At 42.3% G+C, this 24132-nt stretch overlaps 1 protein-coding gene across 4 annotated transcripts in view; it reads left to right on the top strand.

Moving 5' to 3' along the window:
* SMARCAL1 (SNF2 related chromatin remodeling annealing helicase 1) overlaps positions 1 to 24132 on the top strand; it is a 38062-nt gene that overhangs the window by 8218 nt on the left and 5712 nt on the right. For all 4 annotated transcript variants that reach the window (XM_081852644.1, XM_081852641.1, XM_081852643.1 and 1 more), the window contains exons 6-14: positions 2701 to 2884; positions 3876 to 4026; positions 6499 to 6657; positions 11889 to 11954; positions 15318 to 15458; positions 19196 to 19414; positions 21069 to 21139; positions 21750 to 21852; positions 23243 to 23425. In XM_081852644.1, coding sequence (XP_081708770.1) covers positions 2701 to 2884; positions 3876 to 4026; positions 6499 to 6657; positions 11889 to 11954; positions 15318 to 15458; positions 19196 to 19414; positions 21069 to 21139; positions 21750 to 21852; positions 23243 to 23425 — 1277 coding nt within the window. The remainder of the gene's footprint in view (positions 1 to 2700; positions 2885 to 3875; positions 4027 to 6498; positions 6658 to 11888; positions 11955 to 15317; positions 15459 to 19195; positions 19415 to 21068; positions 21140 to 21749; positions 21853 to 23242; positions 23426 to 24132) is intronic.

Genomic DNA, 24132 nt, shown 5'->3' with positions numbered 1-24132 from the left:
GAAACTTACTTATAGGATGGCATCATAACACAATATTGTCTGTGTGAAAAGTAGACATGTTTATTAGCATTTGCAGCCTAATCTTTTGAGTATCTTCTACATTTGGAAAGGAGAATCTGTGGTCCTCCAGATGTTGCTGGCCTCCAACTCCCATCAGCTCTAACCAACAAAGTCAGAAGTCAGGCATAGCAACATCTGGAGGGCCACAGTTTCCCCATCCTTTTTTGCACACCTTTTTGCACACCTTCAGTATTGAAGGCAGTTGCATCTAGTAGAGCAGCTGTTGTTCCTCTGTAGTAGGTCTAATGGGTAATTTGGCACAGATTTATTCAAAGGTAGGAAAACTTCCATCCTCTTTGCTGGGGTGAATGTGTTTGTGTGTATTTTAAAGCCATCCTATTAGGGTTTTCTCCAGGCCCAGAAAGATAGGAAGCTGCGCATCATCCTAAAACAAGTCTGGAAACAGAGAATGCAGTCAGATATTTCCTGTACCTTCGGACAAATGTTCAAGTTCTTAATGGATTAGTTGCAAGGAAATAGTAAGCAGGCCTTTGTAGATGCTCTCAGCTCTGGTCTAAAAATCCAAGACCCAGGCTCTACAGAGTGTGAATGAAGCAGCTGGCTCTATGCAAGCGGAGGCCTGCAAAATAGTGTGCCATCGTGAAGGGTGCATTGTTTGGGCAACTGGGGGTGGGGAAGATTGCTTGTTAGGAGACTGAATTCAACACTGCACTCTACCCCTGCTCACTATCTCCTGAACAGCTTCTCTGCAATTACTTACAGTTATTTATTTTTTCTATATGCATGTTGCTACAGCTGCTGGATTGTGCTGTGGAATGGGGGTGTGAAATGCCTATCTGGGCTCTCTTTGTCTTTTATTAAACCAGCTAGGGGTACAAATACAGAAGCTGGATTCCATGTGCATGGCTCTTAGTTTCATTGGTACCACTGTCACAAAGAGTCTCCAATCCCCTAATATGGACTTTTCTACCATAGCACAATTTCCTTTAAAAAAAGGATCTTGCTCTTTGTATCTTAACAGTTTTACCTGTTTACACACAGCTCAGCTGTCTTGAGATAAAAGGTCACTTGGGGACAAGGGAGCGGGGGAAACATTTTTTGGATGAATCACTCAAACTACTGAGACATCATGATTTTCCAAGCCTGTCCGCAAAACAGCAGCGATGGCATAATTGCAGCAATTTGCTAGTTTATAATTCCAGCAAGTAACTTTCTGAGCGTAATAACAGTGCAGGACTCTGTTTCAGCAGGGAGAGGCTTCTTTCCTTGCTGGAGGAGCACAGATTAAACCAAAGGGTGCATACTGAATAGCCTATCCTACAAGCACAAATAGAAATTCTTTCACATATTTATATGCTTTCACAATGAAGGATTTTGCCTGGGTAGCAGGGGTCTAATCTGCTGCCTCCGTTCTAGAGATAACCGAAATTAACTGTAGTTTGCAGTCAATACCCAGGCTCTTATAACGCGAGTGCACATCTGAGTCTGCTGAGTGTTTTGTTTTCACTGTCAGAATTATGTTCCAGTCTGTTGATTTCCATATTTTAGTGATTTTAGTTTTCTTTGAAAGGAAAGGCCGCTTGCAGGATTTTGTATCTTTTTATTTGTTGCAGTGTCTAATACATCGTGGCAACATTTTGATTGCTGTGTCAAGAAAAAAATTAGTGTCAGTGCTAGTTTAAGATGAACAGACAGTGCTTAATCCAGAGTCATTATATTCAGCATTTTTGAAATGAATCATTTTGTCATTTTATTTTTAGAAGAGGAATCATTTTAAGATATATAAACACTTGGCAATTCTCACTGTTGTCCACTCCTGATATGATTCTGCTTAAAAAAAAATGTCTGAGAAGACGGTGGGAAGCAAAGGATGTAGGGGACTCTTTCTATTGGTGGGTTGCAGACTGAGATGCTAGTGAATTATATTTCAGACTATTTCACTTTAGTACTGTGTTCAGTTCAAATAATTAGCTATATAGGTGTTTCGTAATATTTTGTGTGTGCAGTTCCACACAAGTGAAATGTAATTATGAAGTTTGGTACTCTGCATGGAGTTCAACATTATAGCGGGAGCCATTTTAGAAAATTGAAAGTTTCCAGTCCTTATTCATGTGAAATTAGGTTTGAAACTGTGTGGGCAATGACCTGTTAAATCTCAGCAGTCGGTGGGATGGATCAATAAGATTTCCAGTGATCGGTGTGTGCAGATTCAATAGCATAACTTTTCTGCTTGCCAGAAAAATAATAAACTATGCAAACTAAGCAAAGCTGTCCAAACATGCTTGATTTGCATAACAAACAAACTTTGTTTTGTTATAGAACTTGCCAAAATAAACCTGAGCATTTTTTGAAAGTACTGCATCACCTTCTTTCTTTTCCTAGCTCTCTGTTTATATTATGTACTTGTACATGTGTCTATGCACCTTGCTTAGATTGGCACTTTTCACGAAGTCAATTCTTTATTGGCTGATCGACTGCAATAAAGCATTTGATTGAAGAAGTCATTCTTGGGAAAAGTAGTCTTTTTCTGTCTCAAAATGAAAGAACCATAAAATATGTAAGTAAACGTGCAAAGGAGGGTGGTCTAGGACTCTGTTTGTGTGCTTGTTCAAACTTAAGTGAAGGTTGTTTACAAATGCTCCTAGGGACACAAATCCTTCTTGTGTGTGTTCCTTTTAGTTGAACTGCTAAGGAGCCTTCCAGCAGTGGAAGTGGAGCCGTTGCCTAAGCCAGTAATACAAGCCTTTGCTGCTCAGTTTGAGAAGTCTGCCTTGAAGGTTGCTGACATTCCAGAAGCAGACCTTTCAGGACTGGATCCTAAACTTGTGGCCAGCCTCATGCCATTTCAGAGAGAAGGTGTGAAGTAAGTCAAGCCCTGGGTCTTCTGAAAAACACACACCATTTATTTAAAATGTTGGCACTTGGATTTAGTTTGAGAGTTGTTATCATCGCCCCCCCACCTTCCTTTGCTTTCTTGCTTTGCCAGCACAATCTGGAAGAGGTAACTTGTATCTCTTGCTGTTGGACCCACATTGGCCCAACAGGGAGGCAGGGACTTCCAGGGGTGCATAAAACGACACATGCAAAAACAACAACAACAACAACAACAAAGCCGTGAATGGCTGTTTTCCCCCTTGCTAATTCACCCCTGCTTTTATTACTTGAAGAGGATCCTTTGAGTTATCGAAAGCTGACATTCTCAGGGAACGGACTCCTGTACCAGGAACGTGTGGAAGGCACATAACCTTGATTGCTAACTATTCTTGCTAGCTACTCCTTCCCCCGTGTAGGGAGAACAGAGCCTGCTGCCTTTTCCACTCCTTGAGAAACAGGCTTACTAGAAACTGCAATTGGGATCTTTTTCAAGGCACAAAGTAGTGGACTCGTTTGAGGAAAAGGCTTCTGCTAATCAGTTTGACATATATTTGCAAGCTGTTGCTAGACTACAGTTCTCATCATCCCTGACTGCTGGTCCTGCTAGCTAGGGATGGTGGAAGTTGTAGTCCAGCAACGGCTGGGGACCCAAGTTTGAGAAACACTGACTGAGATGGAAGCTGTATTTCTCCTTGAATCAGAAGAATCTGGGATAAGAAAGTGGGTTTTTTGGGGAGTTCTGGTATTTAACTTGCAACTAGATTATAGAACAGGGAGCAGGGAGCTGTGGCCCTCCAGATGTTGCTGGGATACAATCCCCATTATCCTTGAACACTGGTGATGCTGGATGGGGATGGTATGAGTTGGAGTCAGCAACATCTGGAGAACCACAATTCCTCAATCTTGCCTTAGAAGAACTGAATTCACTGTGGAAATGGAAACAATAACCCGTTGGTCTATTTCCCTCCCCTCTTTTTCAGTTTTGCAATTGCCAAAGAAGGTCGTTTGCTCCTTGCCGATGACATGGGCTTAGGGAAAACAATCCAGGCAATCTGCATTGCTGAATACTATCGAAAAGAGTGGCCTCTGCTGGTGGTCACTCCTTCTTCAGTGAGATATACATGGGCGGAGGTAATGCCTGCATTTTCTCAACTCCTTTTTAGTCTTCTGTCTTGCTTGTCTTTCACATTCTGAGAGAGCCACCGCAGTCATTGGTGCCGATGAAAAATGAGACAATGGGGGCAGAAAGGAATAGTGCTTCATGTTAGTCCTCAGCTTTGAGGAGTTACAGCAGTCCTGTCACTTGGCATCCCTCCTTCACTATTGTTTGCGATTCTCATTCATAATTCCAAAAGGAGTCTTCAGAATGGAGATCATGGAGCTGAGAGCCCAGTTTAGGGGTGAAAATGGGCATATGGAAATACACGGAGATTCTTTAGTCTCTTTGACCATTGCATAAAACTCTTTACTTGGCAAATGCAGGGAGAAAACTTATTTCCGTCTTTATTTATGAAAAGAGCAGCACAGGGATTCTGTTCAAATAGTTGCCCTGGCCTACTTTGTAATGAAGTGGGTAGTAAAAGCCAGTGTGTGTTTTAATTTAAGAATAAATTGTGTTTGCGTATTCAGTATATTTTTAAGCAGACTGATTTTGACCATTGCTTTGGATGTTTTGAGGTTTTTTTTTTGGGGGGGGGGAGTTTCAGATAGCTGGGCTTATAAGTGCTTAAATAGCTAAATATAATGATTTATAATCCTGGCAGGAGATAAGGATTGAGAAAGCCAACAGCTTTGTGAGATGCCTCTGGTCTGAGAATCAGGCTAATACTAATGTTCATTTATGATCTCATCATAGCTGTATTTATCTTAGTAGTGAAATGAATAGAACAGAACAGGGCTGTTTGAGTGGAAAGACTGCTGCGCACCATAATCGGCGGAAGCCATAAAGTGCAACTGCTGTTTGTGGGTGAGCACCATAGCCAAGCCAACCGGACTGCAACTTCTTCAGGGACCTTGACAGGCTGGGCTCCAGCATGCTTTGTGCTTAAAATTCACCTGCCTGTGAATGTGTCCACCCACAACTTCACTCCCTGTTCTGTCATTATGAGATAGGTGTCTCATGGGGGGGGGGGCAACATTCCTCGCATGACACCCATCCAGATGTCAACATAGCTCTCTGTGAAGTGCTCATCCTTGTGGGTGTACCACCTCAGACTGCGGAGATGGATCACATAACAGACTGCTTTGAAAGAAAGGAAAGGGAGAAAGACTGTTTCCTCTGAAACAAGGCTAAGTTGGGAATGCTCTAGTTTTTCTGTATGCTGGTGTTTTATTTTTTACGGATGAACTCGTACTTGCAGTCCAATGTCCCTTCAGCCCAGGCACAGACTGACCACTTCATTGAAAATTTGGTTTCTGCAAGGAACATAATAGGGCAAGTGGATACCTTTTTAATTAGGTACTTTCTTTTGGGGGTAGGGTGGGATCTGGAATTGAGTCCCCAATTGGGAAAGGCCTTAGCTCAGTGGCAGAGCATCTTCTTTGATGCAGAACGTTCCAGGTTCAATCCCTGGCATCTCCAGGTAGGGCTGGGAGAGAACCACTCTTGGAACTATGGTGAGCTCCTGCCAACCAGTGGGTGCAATAGGGAGCTAGATGGATCAACAATCTGACTTGGTATAAGCAAAAGAAAACAGATTGCTGTAAGTCAAACACATGTTTCTTGGCACAAATGGCAACAGAATACCTTTCAGGTATATTTCAGGTGCAACCAATTAACTTTGTGTGCTAATATAACTGAGATACAGTAGGATTTGGCATTAAGATCAGGGCACCAGGAAAGATCCCCCCCCCCCCAGTGAGGCTTGTATGATCACAAGATTGGTAAGCAATAATTATTCATGTCCTTTATTATCTCAAGCGATTATATTACGGCTGTAGTAGCTTTTGGAGTATTTTTGATATAACTTCTATTGTATTAATGGAACTGTTTTTAGCATAACCTTAAGGTTTTAGCATAACCTTATGGTTTTAACATGTCTATAGATGGTATATTGAACAGATACTAATTATTGTTTCATGTGTTTGGCCTTAACTGGAGTATGCATAGACACTGATGAATAATGTATTTGGTAACGGGTCTCTGTCTGTTTTTGCTCATTCACATTTGATGCTGAATACATGACTTTTCACATAAATTGAATTTTAAAATCGGCCTTTTCGTGCACGTTTTGGTTTTCTTTTGCATGCTTTGTTTTTTTCCTGCATTTTGAGTTGGTATAAGGCAACTTCTTGTATCTGTATCAGGCATATTACCTGAGATACAACACAGGCTGACTAGGCCTTTGTGGAACTCATGTGAAAAACAGCTGGTGCAGATGCAATGCTACCCTCAGTATCCACAGAAAAACATTTCAAATGATGTGTGCTGGGGGGATGAATACAGTTAAGTATTGTATAGTACTTAGCAAACTTTTCAAAAAGTGCCATATGAGCGGTGTCAACTGTTTTTGAAAGGTGGCTGTAAGCTTTAGGCCATTTAGATATAAAAGGAATTTTTTCAGCTCATGTCTTTTTCTGCCTTCGTTCTTTTCGCTGCTTGAGGCTTTCCACAGGTGGCTTCCTTCCTTGAGCCCAGATGCCATCAGTGTCATAGCAACGGGCAAGGACTGCCTGTCGGCAAGATTGATAAACATTGTCAGTTTTGACCTTCTCAGCAAGATGGAGAAGCAACTCAAAACCACCTTCCGAGTTGTGATTGTTGTAAGTAGGGCATCCTGGTGGGGGAGGCAGGTGGCACAGTTTCCCTGGGCCATTCAAAGGCAGAGATGGGGGACGTGTTCACTGCAGGCGTGAGGGCATATTAGACGGTCTCAAGACATGGAAGGCTCTTAAGCTGTAAATAAAGCTTGTCTGAATTGAAAGTTGGTTCATGTTATGCTGCCATTTGCACAGTATGAAATTAGAAGTGGCTGCTTTTCTAATGCTTACTAATAGCGACTGTGTCCTCTTAATTGCCATTTCATTTTACACTGTTCGGCAATTATAGCATACATTTGCTTCCAAAATGTATTGTTTAGGACACCACTTAGATGCAAGAGATTCTCCCTGTATTTCTGGAAATGTGGATGTTCTTGTCTGCTCTGAGGGGGCCAAGAGCTTTCCTGTTACCTTTCTGGTTCCCTGTATTTAAAGTAATGAGCAGCTTTTCAGGGCCAAGGAATGGGACCTAGAAACCCTACTTTCCAATCTCATGAATTATGTATCCATCTCATGGTCCAGAAGGACCAACTCATGCCAAGTTCTGATTTGTTTTTTGTTTTGAGGTTTTAGGACAAGCTGTAATCACGATTTTCTCATGCCTTTCTGGGCAACAATGAGTTCTAAGGGACTTGACTATTTTTAATGAAATACTTTCTCCTGATTGCAGTAAGACCTTACTGAAGACTCCAGTGATACATACTGTTTACCACAGCCTGGGGAAATTTGACCTTTTAGTTTCTAGAATTTGTACATGCAATTGGCTGGGGCAACCCAGTCAGATGGATAATAATAATAATTAATAATAATAAAATAAAATAAATAAATAAATAAAGGCAGTGGACTGGTAGTTCTAAACTATGAATCAGCATTATGGGAACAAACTGTGGAGAGCCTTGGCCTTATGTGTTCCTCCCCCCACCTCACTTGATGGACACAGGGAGAAGATTGAAAACTTCTCTCTTTTGGTTTCTGAGTAAACTAGAGATTCAATGTATGACCAAACTCGGAATCTGACTTATTCCAAGCATGGTCAGTTTAAACAAACCATGGTCAAACTGTGGTTTTGAATCCTGATTTGCTAGCTAACACAGTTAGAATAAACCAAAGCCAAGCCATCGTTTCCCAGAAAAGACATTTTCCTAAGAGAATTTCTGAGAACATTCTTGTTGGCCACTATTCCCCTCTTCTTCCCCAGATGCCCCAGAATAATGCTAGGTTTGTGGCATTATGGGGAATGTAAAATGGTGGCCAGGCTGCTGTTTCTACTTGAAAGCTTAACAGAGAAACTATTTCAAACAAGGAAGGAGAATTAGCCACTGCTAATGCTGAGCTTCACCCCTGCTGAAGAATTTCTCCTTCCGCTGGAGATGTTTGGTGAAGTGGTCCACCCAATTTCTCTACACACAAATAGCATGGAGAATTTCAGGGAATTTCAGTCATCATAACCCACAGTTCTAACACTTCAACCCTCTGTATTTACTTGGACATTTCCTTCTCATCTCATCAGAAATTCCCTTTCAAGTAAATGTGTTCTGGGCCACAGCCAAAGAATTTTCTACACAGTTGAGTGCATCTGATGCTGAGAGGTCAGCAGATACCCAGATCATCTGCATCAATTAAGGTCCTGGAGCCAAGCAGCTTCTTAGATCTCATCCTCACAGTTAAAAATATATATATCAAGCTGCTAGCGTTTACTCTTCAGGAATAGTGCCCCTCAGGAATCCCTTGTACAAGTGTGCAAGTGCCAGAGGTGAAAGTGCCATAATCCCAACACTTCCATTTTCTGGTTGTCTACAAGGTACTGGTCTGTGAGGTCTTTATAGAGCAGGGATGGGGAACCCCTGGCCAGTCTTGGCACCCAACACTTTGCTTCCCAAACCACACGCACCCACCCATCAGCTGATGTCACTGGTGACTTGCGTGGCTCGTGTAGTTTCTCAGTTTCTGTGTGGGACTTAAGAGTGATCTTTTCCCTTTTCCTGCCACTATGGGCAGCCTGCAGCTATTGCAGCACTCAGTATCTTCACTGGTCATTCTGATGTCGCAATATTGTATTTAGATGCAATGCGAAACGATTCTCTGCTCCACTCCATTCCTCTTGCACAACCGCAAGGAGGAAATCTGAAGCACCCGTTTCCATTTTCAACTACCGTATTTTTTGCACCATAACACTCACTTTTTTCCTCCTAGAAAGTAAGGGGAAATGTCTGTGCGTGTTATGGAGGGAATGCCTACGGGTGGCGGGGGGGGGGGAACTGCTGCAGTCATGAGCAGAGGATCCATGGTTCCCCTTCCTTCCCTCCTCCCTGGCTCGCTTTGAAACAGCAAAGCGGGAGAATAGCCGCTGAGTGGGGAGGAGAGAGGGACAGAGAGCCTGCTTCTTTAAAGGAGCAAAGCGGGAGAGGAGAGGAGCCGCTTACACGAGTGTAAGCGGCTCCTGTCCGGTTGGCTCCTTTAAAGCGAGCAGGCTCTCTGTCCCTCTCTTCTCCCCACTCAGGTCGCTATACATAGCAGCAAAGTTTTTCAGCTCGCTAAGCCAGGGATGAGCGGGGAGGAGGGAGAAAAGCAGAGCCTGCTTGCTTTAAAGGAGCAAAGTGGGAGAGGAGAGGAGCCTTCTCCCCTTATACCCCTCTTCTGCATTATTAGCACCATCCTTCTCCACCCACCCCACGCATGTTCCTTCTCCCCTTAAACCCCTTGCCTGCATTATTAGCAGCATCCTTCTCCACACACCCCACACGTGCTCCTTGTCCCTTGAGTGCTTTTCCTTCCCTCCCCACTTAAAACATGGTTACAAAGCATGGATCCACATGGATCCTCAGGATTTTTGCACTGGGTCACCCCAAATTCACCATCAGATCACATAGCATGTCCATGGCTACAGCCTGCACCAAAAAACACACACGCACCCACTGTTTCATGGGGCCGCAATGGCGCAAAAACGTGGTTACAAAGCATGGATCCACATGGATCCTCAGGATTTTTGCATTGGGCTACTCCAAACTCACTGTCAGATCACATGTCTGTGGCCACAGCATGAACCACAAAACTCATACATCCACTGTTTCGTTTAGAATATTTTTTTTCTTGTTTTCCTCCTCTAAAAACTATGTGCGTGTTATGGTCGGGGGTGTGTTATAGAGCGAAAAATACGGTAATTTGACTTTGTCGTTTTGTCTGAAGCAGGCTAGGCTCTTAATGTAATAATAATATAATAATAATTTTTTATTTATACTCTGCCCATCTGGCTGGGTTTCCTTAGCCATCCTGGGCGGCTTCCAACAAAGATTAAAAATACATTAAAACATCAGTCATTAAAAACTTCCCTAAACAGGACTGCCTTCAGATGTCTTCTAAACATCAGATACAGTGGACCCTCCGGATACGAACTTAATTCGTTCCGGGGGTCCGTTCGCACCCCGAAAATTACGTAAATAGAGGTGCACTTCTGCCCATGCACGCGGCGCGATTGAGCGCTTATGTGCAAGGCTCGCTGAGCACTTCTGCACATATGCGTGTGGCGAAACCCGGAAGTATACACTTCTGGGTTTGCCATGGCCTCTCGCAGTGTGGGAACCGCCAGAAGGCCCTTGGCGCTGGACCTCAGTGTCTGGGCAATATGTGGGATTTCTGGGAAATGTTGAAGGAGGCAGGGGGAATAGAGTAATTCACTATGGAAACAATTCTGATGTCTTAGAGAGTGATCTAATTTACCACATTTTATTTGTGCTTAGTAAACACAGCTAACTTTGAAACTGCCAAGTTCGCCTCATATTTGAACCCATTCACTGTCACTAATGAACTTATGAAATGGGAAATTTTCTGCAGAAAAATAAAACACTGGAGGGAAAAAAAATAAAGGAAGTCCCATTTTACAAAAAAATTCTGCCTCGCATCACAAGGCCTAACCATGCTATGCTTTACATGGGAGAGATGGGGGTGGATTTTCCATACTGTGGATGTTGTTTATTGAAATACAGCAGAGAGGCTACCAAGTGCTTGGGAGCAACAGTATTGATGAGTGGGCCATTCTTCCTAATCACCTTGTCCCTGTTTGCTGTGCAGGTGGAAAATACACCTTTAGTGTTTCCTCCATGGGGCAAACGGCAGCTTTGTGTGTACACGTGTCATTTTGATTGAGAAGAACGGTATGACAGGACTGGGTAAAACCCCTCCCCTGCCATTGCTCCAAAGAAATAGGCAACTCCCTCACTCCTCAGTGACTGTATTTTGTATTAAAAAAACAAAACAAACAAACAAACAAAAACCATTGCGGATAATCACAGTCATTGATCTCCCACTTAGTGTGGTTTGGCCCTCATTCACGTTCTTACTAGATATGTTGTAGAATTGAGGTCCTGCGTTTTGCATCCAATAGCCTCTGCAGCGTGTTGTGCTTCCTCGCTTCCCTCTTCAATCCTCCCTCTGCTGGTGGCTGTTACTAGCATAACCTTATTGCTAACCAAGATTGAGAAAGCAGTTCCTTCCAGTTGAAGGGGGTATATTATCCTTTCTGTGCGTGGCTGCTTACTCGTCCAAATACGACAAGATGAGCAAATTCCCTGGGAGGGTGCCAATTTCCTTAGTGTCCCGAAGCTCGATGTTGTAACAGCAATGGCAATAGAGCTCATTCCAGGAGGGGGAATTCTCAAATGGTAGGTCTATTTGCTACCTGGCGAGCCTTTTAACAGCAAACCGGTTGGCTCCTAATTAGATTTTCTCCTTTCTGGTGGTTTTTCATTAACCCCTTCCTTTGGGGGAATCCGTGCAGGGCAGACTCGCAATTATCTGCATTTAAGAGGAGGCTGTGCAGTGGCAAAAAGAATATTAATAGCGAGAATCGTTTCTTCCCCTCCATGGGCTTGGTTATGGTTGTTGATAGATCAACAACAAGGATGTGCTTTCCTTTCACAGTGACTTCAGTTTCGAGCAAGCAATCCTACCTTATGTTGTGGAGGTTTGACAATGAGTGGTGCTGTACCTGTCTAGGATTATCTAAGATAATCACACAAAATATCAGGACAGTTTAATTTGGCTTTCCCCAGCCTTGGGTCTCCAGATGATGTTGGACTACAACTGCTGATATCCATGATAATCGGCCATGCTGGCTGGGGTTAATGGGAGTTGTAGTCCAACAATAACAACATTTGGAGGAATGCTGATATAAACTGCTTTTTGGTTGTTTGGCTATCGCTCTGGGTTTCACGTACTCTCCCCTTCTTCTGTTTTAGGATGAGTCCCACTTTCTGAAGAATGGGAAAACTGCTCGATGCCGGGCTGCGATGCCTCTCCTGAAGGTGAGCATACCAGGGTTTTCAAAATTGGGCATTTGACTTTTAGGTGCTGTGTATTCAAGATGCCTGGTATACAGGCAAGAGCCAAAATAATTTTGCTAGGCTGCTACCAGTGCTGTAGTGACAAGTTGGGAGCCATACAAAATCCCAATATGAGGGATGTAATTAAATTCTGTGCTTTTTCACCTACCTATGATGCAGATTGGGCAATTTTGGTTTATCAGTTAAACTCTACAGCAGAATGCATGAAATAAGTTCAGAAATCCTAAGTGTAGTACAAGATTGAATATTTAAATACAGAACAAATGCATAATCATTCCGAAGTATCTGAGATTTTGAGTATTTTAGGATTATATAAATGAATTCCAGGTCACAGAGTCTGCTTCAAAGTAATATTTCCAAGTGAAGCTGCCCTGAGAAATAATGATCTGTCTTTTATTTGCTATAAATTTTGTTATGTCAGTAACCAGCAATTAAATTGATTTATCCCAAAGCTGATAGAGCCTTCCATAAGTATTTCACACAGACCTCATAAATCTGTTTTTCTGGTGTGTAACCTAAAAATCCTTAAAGTGGCTTGGATGAAGGATATAGAATCAATAATGGATTAATAAGGAGCCTTTAAATTTCATATTTATTCTGAAATTCTGTTGAAGAACAGGTCTGAATATAATACTTCTGAGAAAAAATAGGCATAATTATAATATTAAAAGCCTAATCTTTGATATCACTTAGGCATTGATTGCTTCTGAAGATAAAGTAGCATTTCTTAATATCCATTTTTTTGCTTCCTTATAAAAATTTCTGAGGAAATCACTTTAAGGCAGTGATGTATGGAATTTTCAAGTAGGCCCATGTATAAAACATGGAGCTGAAGTTTGAAACACCATGAGTTTTCAGAAGTAATTATTCATAGTAATGTACCTTGCGTCTCTACTGAGGAAACCTAAATTCTGCACAAAACACTGTTGTTGCTCTGCAACCAGGTGTTGATGATTGTGTAGGGGCACTTTTTGAACCTATAAAATGAATCAAGAAGTTTAATTTACACAATATTTAGATTAGCATGATTTTCCAAGTGAACCCTTAACATCAGGTGTGCTTTGGAACTGGCAGAATCTGGCACTCCTTTTTTATTATTATTTTAAAAAATGGAAATATGAATGCTGTTGGAAATATGAATCAGACTGAGTATGAATATGAAATATGGAAATATAAATTAGTTTGCTTTTGAGGAATGAATATAGTTGTAAAAAGGATTCTAGTCCTTAAGGTCTTCCAGAATTCTTTCTTTCTCTGCTTAAGAGTTTCTGAAAGCTCTGTTTTCCTAAAGGGTGGGTGTAGGAGCTCTGCTACTATCTAATGTCAAAACACTGCCATTTTCAAATTGTTCCCTTTTGGGTGTAATTTGAATGTCCCAGGTGTGACGGATATACTTTAGGTTCTTTGCATCCGTGATATTTAGTTAGATCCTAACCTTATTCCAAAGTTGCAGCGGGCATGAGTTATAATACTGTTTTATGACAGAAATGAAATTTCCCCAAATGTGCAGATGCTGTCTCCCCTCCGGTCCCATTTCATTCTCTCCCAAGAAGCAAACTTCTGCATTGAAATTACCATCAGATATTTCCATTCGTGTCAGGCAGGGCAACACACACTTTAAATGTTAAACAGCTGACAAGGGCAGAATAAGAAGGAATCGGGAGGATGGTTACAATTGTATATCCAGCACAATGAGCATTTAAATAGTAGCCATCATGCAAAGCATGCCAGGCAGCGTGCTGTAGGCCACATGCTGTGAACATCATTAAAAATCCAGTAAATCACTGTAGGAGAATAAGACACTTTTGCATATTGAATCATTTTTATTTTTTGATATTTCCCCATCCTTCCTCCTGCTCTTTGAAGCCTTTTGATACCCAGTGCAGGGATCTGGCTATTGTATCATTGGCTCTGCATTTGAATATGCCTATGATTCTTGAATTTCTCTTTGGGGAAATGTCTTCTCGGTGTCACCTTTCATCATACAAAGAACATTCTCATTGCAGGAATTGTGCTGCTGATGCTCATGGCACCCCATAGCAGTTGGCCGGGTAGGACTGTACTGCTTACCTGGCTTCCAGATGTCAGGAACACCGCCGGTCACTGGGAGGGAGGTGGGGTGAGGTGTAGGAGGCTGCCCTGGGGTCGGCGTAGCGGCAGAGCCAATCCAAACTCTTGCTGGTGCGTCCACATTGCACCAACCTCGTGTAAACCCTACACAAATCCAGAGTGGAGTCCCTAAGATGGTTGGATGGTACAATGTATGCCTCCTTCCGGCACTCCTGCAGCCAAGTTGATTGCTCTGATTTCCTTTGGACCACATCAGTGAGGCCAAGAGGGGGGTCCAGCTGAGGATCCATACACACTACCCAGGCTTGCACCCAGGAGAGGTCACGCAGTGGTTTTACTTCACCCCAGGGGCACACTTCATTGTCTCTCGAGACAGATGGGTATCCATCACCACCACCACTATGAGTGTCATCTAACAAAGCAAAATGGGAATGATTGTGTTACTTCTAATTACAATACAGTGGTACCTCAGGTTAAGAACTTAATTCGTTCCGGAGGTCCGTTCTTAACCTGAAACTGTTCTTAACCTGAGGTACCACTTTAGCTAATGGGGTCTCCCACAGCTGCCGCCGCGCGATTTCTATTCTCATCCTGAAGCAAAGTTCCTAACCCGAGATACTATTTCTAGATTAGCGGAGTCTGTAACCTGAAGTGTCTGTAACCTGAAGCATCTGTAACCCGAGGTACCACTGTACATGTTGGCATTTATACCATGCTTTCTTTGAGAGCTCCAAGTATGCTCTCTTCAGTGGGCTTCACAACAACTCTTTCAGATAAAACATTATTGTTATCTCTACATTGCAGATATGGGAGCTGAGGCCGAGAGCGACATGCCTAAGACCACCTAGTTAGTTGCCAGCAGAGGCAAGAGTCGAACAGGGGACTTCTTGGGCCAGCCCAAGACATTTTGCTCCTTGAGGCAGAACAGCATAATTAATGCCTATCACCACTATCACCAAATCAAGGTGTATGGTACCCAAGGCCAGCCAAGTTATTTTGGCACCTGGAAGCCTCATAAGCATCTCTCCCTGGCAGAAAAACACACACAATCATAACACACTGTTGCTCTTTCATGTTACTCAAAATCTGCCGTCTGAGGAAGCCATGTCAGTCTGCCTAGCGGTGGGGTCTGCTAACCCACTGTGCTGTGTTAGCTCTGCTAGTTAGGGCCATGTTTACCTTTTTGGGTGTCCTCGAATCTCTACGTGTGATAGCAGCCACGTAATTAACCTTTTGCAACATTTATATCCCCAGGCTGCCAAACGAGTCATCTTGTTGTCCGGAACCCCTGCCATGTCCCGCCCTGCAGAGCTTTATACGCAGATTGCAGCTGTCAGACCATCCTTCTTCTCTCAGTTCCATGCCTTCGGGCTCCGCTACTGTGATGCTAAGCAGGTAACGTGAGTCTCTATCCTTGGCAAAGCAGAAGCCAGGAAATTATTATTTGGGAATAATAATAACCTTCCATTCCGTGAAGCGTTTTGTGCACTGCTATTCCCTTTACAATCTCTCAGTGACGTCTTGCTGCGAAAGGGCAGATTTCCGTAGTGACAATTGGGCATAGCTTCATGGTTACTGTAAGATTTTCTGCTATTTCTCAAGCATCTCCAGTTAAAAGGTTCCTAGCCAAGTGTTAGGGCTGGGATCGACTTTTACCTGAGGCCTTGGCTAGCTTCTGCCTAGCCTAGTTGTTCACCAACTAGATTGTTCACCAACTAAGGAAGCCTGACTGAACTTGACCTCTGTGATTACCAATTAACTCATTAAATTGATCAGTGTGCAATGTCATAAATAGTGTTGTCATCAATCATATTGATAACTGGCCCCATATTCTGAGGTGTAATGTTGACAAGGAAAAAAATATGGAATTGGACATTACTATGAACCCGTTAGTTCTGTATTCCTAAATGGAAAAAGGATTCAGTCTCCAATATGCTTTTTGATTAATGAGTTTTAAGCTACCAAAAATATGAGCATGATTAAATGCTATTCTTTTTTTCTTTATATTTACCACTAAATCAGATGTTCCAATGTGGTATGAAACAGAAGGTATAATTCTTCTAATTATGATTATGATGTTTGCAAATATCAACAAGCTGTAACATCTCAAGGGATAATGCTTGCTTTTGCAGTGCATTCGTGATTGTATCATGTCTGCTTCTTTGCCTGCATTTATACCTTCATTAAAATTCCCTCCAGTTGCTATTTCACTTTCCCCTAAACAGAGTAGATCTTCAATTAGTTGATAAGAAACACTCATCTGACGACTGAGTGCTACATAAATATTCACTGATATTAAACTCATCTGTCCAAGCTTCCTTTTATCATAATATATTGACCTTCTTTGTCTTTCCTGCTCTGAATAACTTCACACAGACACACTCCTTTCACTTTTGTACATGTGCCAGGCCCAGTCCTAATGGGTCATATCCATTTTGCTCAAATATAGACCCATTGAAATAAATGGGCAATGTTAACAGTTATTTCTAATGTTTCTCTTTGATGTGCATTTCCTGCATATACATAATATCACCTTGCCATTTTTTTCAGAAATTGAGGTACTTTTCTTGTTTTTAATGGGAGGCAAAAGGTTAACGGGCAAATACATACATACATACGTACATACATACATACGTACATACGTACATACATACATACATACATATTTGATTATTGTTCTGGCCAAAGGCCATGACAAACCCCAGTTCTTTCAGACTAGGTATTTTACTTTCGGCCTTAGTTTTCTTTCATATATATATCTTTCTTCATATTTATAATGCTATCTTATAATGGAAAGACGTTGATTCTCTCTGCTTTATGGCATTCCTAAAGTCTGAGGTATATGTGGTTATCACTATTCCTTATTTACTGTTTTTTTCTTCATTCTAACTTTTTCTTCATTTCTTTCTGTTGTGAATTCCCCTGTTTCAGGCCATCCTTCAAGGATTCTGTGGGCCCTCAACCCTTCTTGCACCACCAACTCTTCCCACAAACACCCTCCCCCTGCTGTTTTCCCCATCACCAGGCTTTCTCCAGCCCAGCTGATAGTGGTGCAGGATGGGAAGAGGAATTGGTGGGCAAGAGAAGGGTTAAAGTTCTTCTCCTACCTGCTCCCCTCCCCCTTTGCCAATGTTCCTTTCCCTGTTGTCTTTGTGATGTGTAATTCTTCCCTGAGTTGCTCAAAAATACGATTAAACATTGCTCTGGGATCCATAAGGATAGAAATTGCCATAATAAAAGTAGGATATAGTCTTAATATAAATTGTATTGTCTGGGTTAAACAGCAACAAGAAAATCTCAAACATGAACACCTCAGTTTAAAAAAACAAGACCCCGAAAAATACTCCATTTTAAACGGAATTGATTTAGCTTCACGGCAGAAGACCACAAATCTCTAGCAGATGCAATAAGCAAAGATGGAATTAGTTTATTGGTTTACGATCCACAACTCCTTGGCACTTCTTGCTCATAAAAAAGTGCAACAAATGAAACGTCACCTGTTTTTATTTATGAGCCAAATTTTATAGTTGCCATCGAGCCATTTTTCAAAGCAGGTGATGTGAATAGTGAGCATTAAAAGACAGAAAAGTGCACGTAGGTTGTCACAGATGCTCAGCCAGGAGAAGTTCAGGAGCTTTGCTGAAACATGCGACCAAGTAATTTCTTCCACGGAGAATGGCCTGGGTCAAAAAAAGCGGCTTCTTAACTTTGCTGTTTGATATCCTAGGAATCCAGGGCATGCATGTTTTTAGCGGATGTAGTTTTACAAGGCCGTTGAACGTTGTCAATATGATGATTATGCTTTGAGGCTCTCTTTAATTGCCAACAGGGTTCTGAATAAGCCGAAGGAGTGCAGATAATGAATGCGCTGCTAGCTGCAGAGTTTTATTTTCTGAAGATCTCCGCTTTCATTTAACTACCAAGCTCTTGTGGGATTCAAATATATACTTGAAAATGCATGGGCCATGCCTGCTGAAACCTCAAAAGCCAGAAAGGGGAGTGGACTAGTGGCTGGGGAAGGGCTTCAGTGCCCTGCCAAACAGAGACTCTTCTGTTCTTGATTGCCAAGTTGATCATCCCTCAGTTGCTATGCCGAGAAAACTGTAAACACACTTTAGAGTTCCGTTGCAACTAGAGTTCCATTGCAACGCTAGAAAGAAAGGGGGTTGATACAATTTTCATGATTCAGAGCTCCTTAGAAAAAAAATGCTCATGGCTCATGGATTGGATGCACCTTAGTTGTCTTCACTGAAAAGTGGTGCAAAACACTTCTGCTGATTGCCCTTATTCAGGCTTTCTCAACCTCGGCCCTCCTAATGTTTTGAGACTACAATTCCCATCATCCCTGACCACTGGTCCTGCTAGCTAGGGTTCATGGGAGTTGTAGGCCTAAAACATCTGGAGGGCCGAGGTTGAGGAAGCCTGCTCTTATTTATTACTGACATACCTGAGAAACAGACTCCAGATGTGTGCTCCTAAATGTCTCGCACTGACATGCCCATGATTTGCCTTACTCCTCCAATCAGACATCCTCCGGCAATATCTTCAACCCAGATACCTTCCTCTGCTCTGCTTCTGCTGAAACCTACATTGTTAGTTTCAGCCATAGTAGATAATTGAGACTAACGTAATTCATGTAATAAAATAAATAAACGTTTTAAAAAGGCATTTCAATGGATGGGGAACGTTAAAAAAAATGCAGAAAGCAACGTAATTATTTACATAACTTTTGTGGACTAAAACAACCAAAAATAGTAAACACTTCTCATTCACTTGTGTGATTTCTGTTCCTGACCTCAGATGAACATACAAATTACAGCACAGTTACAGTTGGAAAGGATGACAGAGATTAAAATCTTTGGGGAATTCTCTTTGCATATTGGTTATCACACTAATGCTCAGCCTGGAACTCCATTTGGTTTTTGGATCACTAGAACACTTTTCCAAATGTTTCTTAGCACTCGTGTAAGCTCAAACCTTCTTATTAGTATTATTTTAAAAATTCAAGTTCTGTTCCGTATCTGAACCCCAGTGCATAGATGTGCAGTATACTCACAGTTCTTGCATGAGTGATGATGCTACTGATGATGTTTTAAAGTTTTTGCTTCCTCTTGTGTGTCTATTCCACTCAGCGGCCTTGGGGGTGGGATTATTCTGGTTCATCCAACCTTGGTGAACTGAAGCTTCTGCTGGAAGAATCCGTCATGATCCGTCGCCTGAAGTCTGACGTGCTCTCTCAGCTCCCTGCAAAGCAGCGCAGAATGGTGGTGGTAGCTCCTGAAGGCATTAACGCAAGGACAAAGGCTGAGCTGGCAGTGGCTGCAAAAGAAATGGCCAAGGGCTATAAGAGTGTAAGTCGGAAATATTGTTGGGCGAGAACATGGCTGCATTCCATCACAATGATGAACGGTTGCTTAAAAATCTAAATATACAGTGTGCTGTTTACATCTGAACCCTGTGCCAGTTTACAAACCTGGGTTTCCAAAGGGTTGCAAAGTCACAATATCAAGCTGCAGTTTGTGCTCTGGTTTGCCATTCTACAAACTACCGACAAAGCACAGTCATGGTTGTTGCTGTGCTCTGTCTTTAGAGGTTGCTGAACCATGGAGATGGGAGAGAGCAACAAATTTCTGAAGCTGCGTGCTGAAGAGAGAGGAAACGAAAACAGACAATTGGCTGTAAACTGTGGTTTGCCTGTTGTACATTTGAAAGCTCACACCATGTTACTGGTTCTTAACTGTGGTTAGTACAAACCATGGCTTGCTGTGATGTCTGAACTGAGTTTCTGTCTGCATAGTTCGAGATACGATAGACAGGAGAAGGGTAGCTCTGTCTCCACTGCTTAGCTGATGGTCCAGGCAGTTGACAGGGACCAACTTTGGAACCTGTGTTGTTGACTCTGCATGTCCTCAGGAGAGAGGGAAAAATGCCAGCCTAATGTTTGCTGGGGTAACTTCCATCAAGACCTAGCAGGGACAGATGGCAGCTTGTTGTTGTTTAGTCGTTTAGTCGTGTCCGACTCTTTGTGACCCCATGGACCAGAGCATGCCAGGCACTCCTGTCTTCCACTGCCTCCCACAGTTTGGTCAAACTCATGCTGGTAGCTTTGAGAACACTATCCAACCATCTCGTCCTCTGTCGTCCCCTTCTCCTTGTGCCCTCCATCTTTCCCAACATCAGGGTCTTTTCCAGGGAGTCTTCTCTTCTCATGAGGTGGCCAAAGTATTGGAGCCTCAGCTTCAGGATCTGTCCTTCCAGTGAGCACTCAGGGCTGATTTCCTTAAGAATGGATAGGTTTGATCTTCTTGCAGTCCATGGGACTCTCAAGAGTCTCCTCCAGCACAGATGGCAGCTGCCTCATGATAAAACCTGCATATCCCTCAGTAAAGTTCTTCAGCTATGGCAACGAAAGTCAGAAGCCTGCAGGTTAGGTCCATTTCACACATTATTGAAAGGGGAATATGTCTTTGTCATTATGTGCATGCTTATCAGAAAGCTGGACATCCTCATAACTCCAATGACAGTACCTGTATGAAATATATATGTTGTATTCACACAGGACATTTTTAGAGTTGCATTTAGTGGCCCAAGTCTGCTTTATACATTAGGCCTGTGCTAGATTTAGGATAAAAAGTTTAATCAAATAACAACACGTTGAGCTAGAGGGGGAATTCTCATTCCTACTCTTACTCCTGCTAGAGCCGATTAAAGGTCCTTGCACCTCTTTTGGTTTCCATAGGGTGTTTATTTCTCACTTCACCTTTAATAATGACACCTTTAATAATTCCACAGCAGAACAAATTATCCAGGTTTGGCAAAGCAAACCAAACATACGCGGGGGCAATGGAGGTTTATACTTGTGTAAATATATTTTAAAAATTCAAGCATGTCATCTTTTAGAATTGTGGCTGCAGAAATCTGCCACATGTGAATCCCACTAGTCATGTGCTGCTAGCTACAACCTTCTGGACCTAACTGACGGGTTTTTCAAATATCTGTTTGCAGAAACAAGAACAGAAGGAAGCTCTCTTTCTCTTTTACAACAGGACTGCTGAAGCCAAAATTCACTGTATCATGTAAGTTGCTGTTTCACAGTATCACACAAACCTACCTGACTAGGTGATTCTTGCTACAGTGGAAAGGAAACTGCAGGACAAGATTGGCAGCGAAATCAAGTTTGGGAAAAATGTTAATTAAAACATTTAAGCACTGTAGCATTGGTCTCGGTATTGAACCAGCCTGGCAAATATTTTACAGAAATGTTATCGTTAAAGTTATCCATTGTGCAGAGGGCTGAGATAAGATTTTCTGGTTCTGCTGAAAATAAGCAAATTGAGTCCTAATTGCTTTCATTTCAAATGTATTAAACTTATTTTGTACAAGGTGACGTGTGGATCGATCTTAAGTAGAAAACAACTGATCATATTTTGATGCAGAGATTTTGACGTAATATGTTCGTTGCAGTTGGGAAAAGTCCTGACCTTTATAGTCTTCAAAAATGGTCCGTAGTTTCAACTACATGTGAGAAACAGGTCCTTGGAACTGGGATTTGGCTGAATTTCCAGTTTTCTGAATAAAATAAAAGTTGAGGACCATTGATCTAGGACCATACACTGATTGCTTCTGGAACAACGATCATATGTGTATCTTCTGAGCCTCCTATCCCCCACTTCTCGTTCACTGTAGAGAATATATCTTTGATTTATTGGAAAGTGGAAGAGAAAAGTTTCTGGTATTCGCTCATCACAAACTCATCCTGGACACAATCTGTGAGAAACTGGAGAAAAAGGTAAATTGATCTGCATTTATTACTACTCCTTTTCCAGGACTTGGAGATCCTGGTAAACTCTTGTATCATTGGCACAATACAAAGCTGCCTGGAACCTATTCACAATGGTGTATAAAAACCCATTGTGTACATTTTCTTACTGCCATCTTGTCTAGTGTTTTCCAGAATTCACAAAATACAAACCTGGCCACTGGGATTAATAACCTTGAAGTAAACCAGTCAACATCAGGAGGGATTAAATGCGTTAAAGATAATCTTCTGGCTGTCAGTTCTCATATTTCAAATCAATAGCATGTCATGAACTAAAGCTTTAAAAAAACCCCGACTTGTTAAAACGAAGCAGGCATGAAAAGTTGACCTATATAAAGTTTAAACAGTATGAAAAATATAAATAATTACATGTAAAACTGACTCATTAGCATTCCTCCCTGCCAACTGAATAGCCATCTGACATAATTTCTGTAGCAAAATTCCCTGTAGCCAAAAATTCCCTGTGTGTTTGCCATTGACCCTGCCACTCCCCTGACTTGGAGCTTTGTTTCTGACATCCCAGTGAGCTTCAGAGAAGTCCCACTGGCTCTGGGTGCTTCCAAGTTTCAGAGCTAGGCCAGAGAGCAGCTCCTACCTGCTCCATAAGTTGTGCTGGGGAGATGCTAATCAAATTGAAAGGTGTGGTCATGTGACATTTGTGGCACTCCTGTCCCTCATAAATACAACAGCTCACAGGCCTTCCCTGTACTGCATGTTCTAGCCTTCATTGGAAGGGAAAGCATTTGGTTCCAGAAAGATAATAACCTTCCTCATCCGTGGCATCTGTATTTAGCCAAGATTTAATGCAGCTCTCCCAGATTCAAGTTCACCTTGATGTCCCTGGTATCAATGGCCTTCATATGTCAGGGCTGCCTTAAATATGTGCTAAGGCAATTTAAAATAGGTTTTCCTAGATAATGTTCTCGCTCTTCAAAGATATCAGAAATTGTTTATTATAGTACTGGGCTGAGTGTCAGGATGAGAACCTTGTTACCTGTTCCAAGCAGTGGGGAGAAGGGTCAGAGAGAATGAAGGGCCAGATGGCATGAGGGAGTGTTTGGGGGTAAATTAGCTAACCAGCCAACAACTCCTGTTTATTGGGATTGGCTGGCAGGTATGTGATAACTGATGGCCAGCAAGCCTGGACAAGTACAACTACCTAGCAACTCTAACCTGCTTGGAGCGAAGGCAGGTCAAAAATATAACAAATGTAAGATAAATTATCTGCTTTGCAACTTGACTAGTGAAGGAGTGGGATCCCAATGCTCCATTTGGCATGGCTCCAGTTTTCAGCCAAGTGAGGAGAGAGGAGCAAGCCCTGATGATAAGTGACCCCTTGTTTCCTCGCCTTCCCTTTCAGCATATTGGGTACATTCGCATTGACGGCTCCACACCCTCAGCTGAGCGCCAGTCCCTCTGCCAAGAGTTCCAGTTCTCTGACAAGCACTCTGTGGCTGTCCTCTCCTTAACGGCAGCTAACATGGGGCTCACCTTATCGTCCGCTGATTTGGTTGTGTTTGCAGAGCTGTTCTGGAACCCTGGGGTAAGACAGCTTGGATACTGTCTGGGTGTGCTCCTCCTGAAAGGACGCTGTTCAGAGTTTAAGATAAAACCATAAGAGGCTATTTGTGAGGAAACTGGATTGTGTACTTTATGTGTTAAAGTACAATGACTTTGTAGCTATGGTTGTTAGATGGAACCTATAAAAATAAGTATCTGTCTGGTGGTGATACATGTTTTGCATATTGTATTTAATACTACTGCTGATCACTCAGCTCCCACTACAAATAAACATTGCTGATAGTCTGCTTGATTTGGCTTTGTTGAACCAAAACACACTCTTGCGGCCTAATGACTACAAAACTGTTCAGTCAAATCTCCCTTCTGCTCCATTTCAGGTGTTTGCGTGGCTAAGGTTTCCCTTTAACAATTACACCTATTTATCATTTGTCAAGTCCTCTACAATCTTTACTGAGGAAAACCTAGTTAAAAAACGACGACATGGATGCAGCTAAGCTCCAGTTAACTGGATTTAGCCATGACAAACCTTTCTGGGATTTTGCCGATTGGGTTACACCAAGCACTATCACTTTGTTTGTATAACAGACTTCATCTGAACTCTCACCTTCCTCTGCTCTCTCTTCAGTGACCCCCTATCCCCCAATCTTCTCCTAAGGGTTGGGGGATCCTCAGGAGCAGGAGGGAGAGCAGAAGAAGTCCTTTTTGTATGTATGTAACTCTGTTTGCGCT

The sequence above is a fragment of the Podarcis erhardii genome, assembly GCF_964252035.2.
Source record: "Podarcis erhardii genome assembly, chromosome: 1".
In the NCBI taxonomy this organism is placed as follows: Eukaryota; Metazoa; Chordata; class Lepidosauria; order Squamata; family Lacertidae; genus Podarcis; species Podarcis erhardii.
The sequence above is the reverse complement of the archived record's forward strand: the minus strand, read 5'-3'. Positions and strand labels throughout refer to the sequence as shown.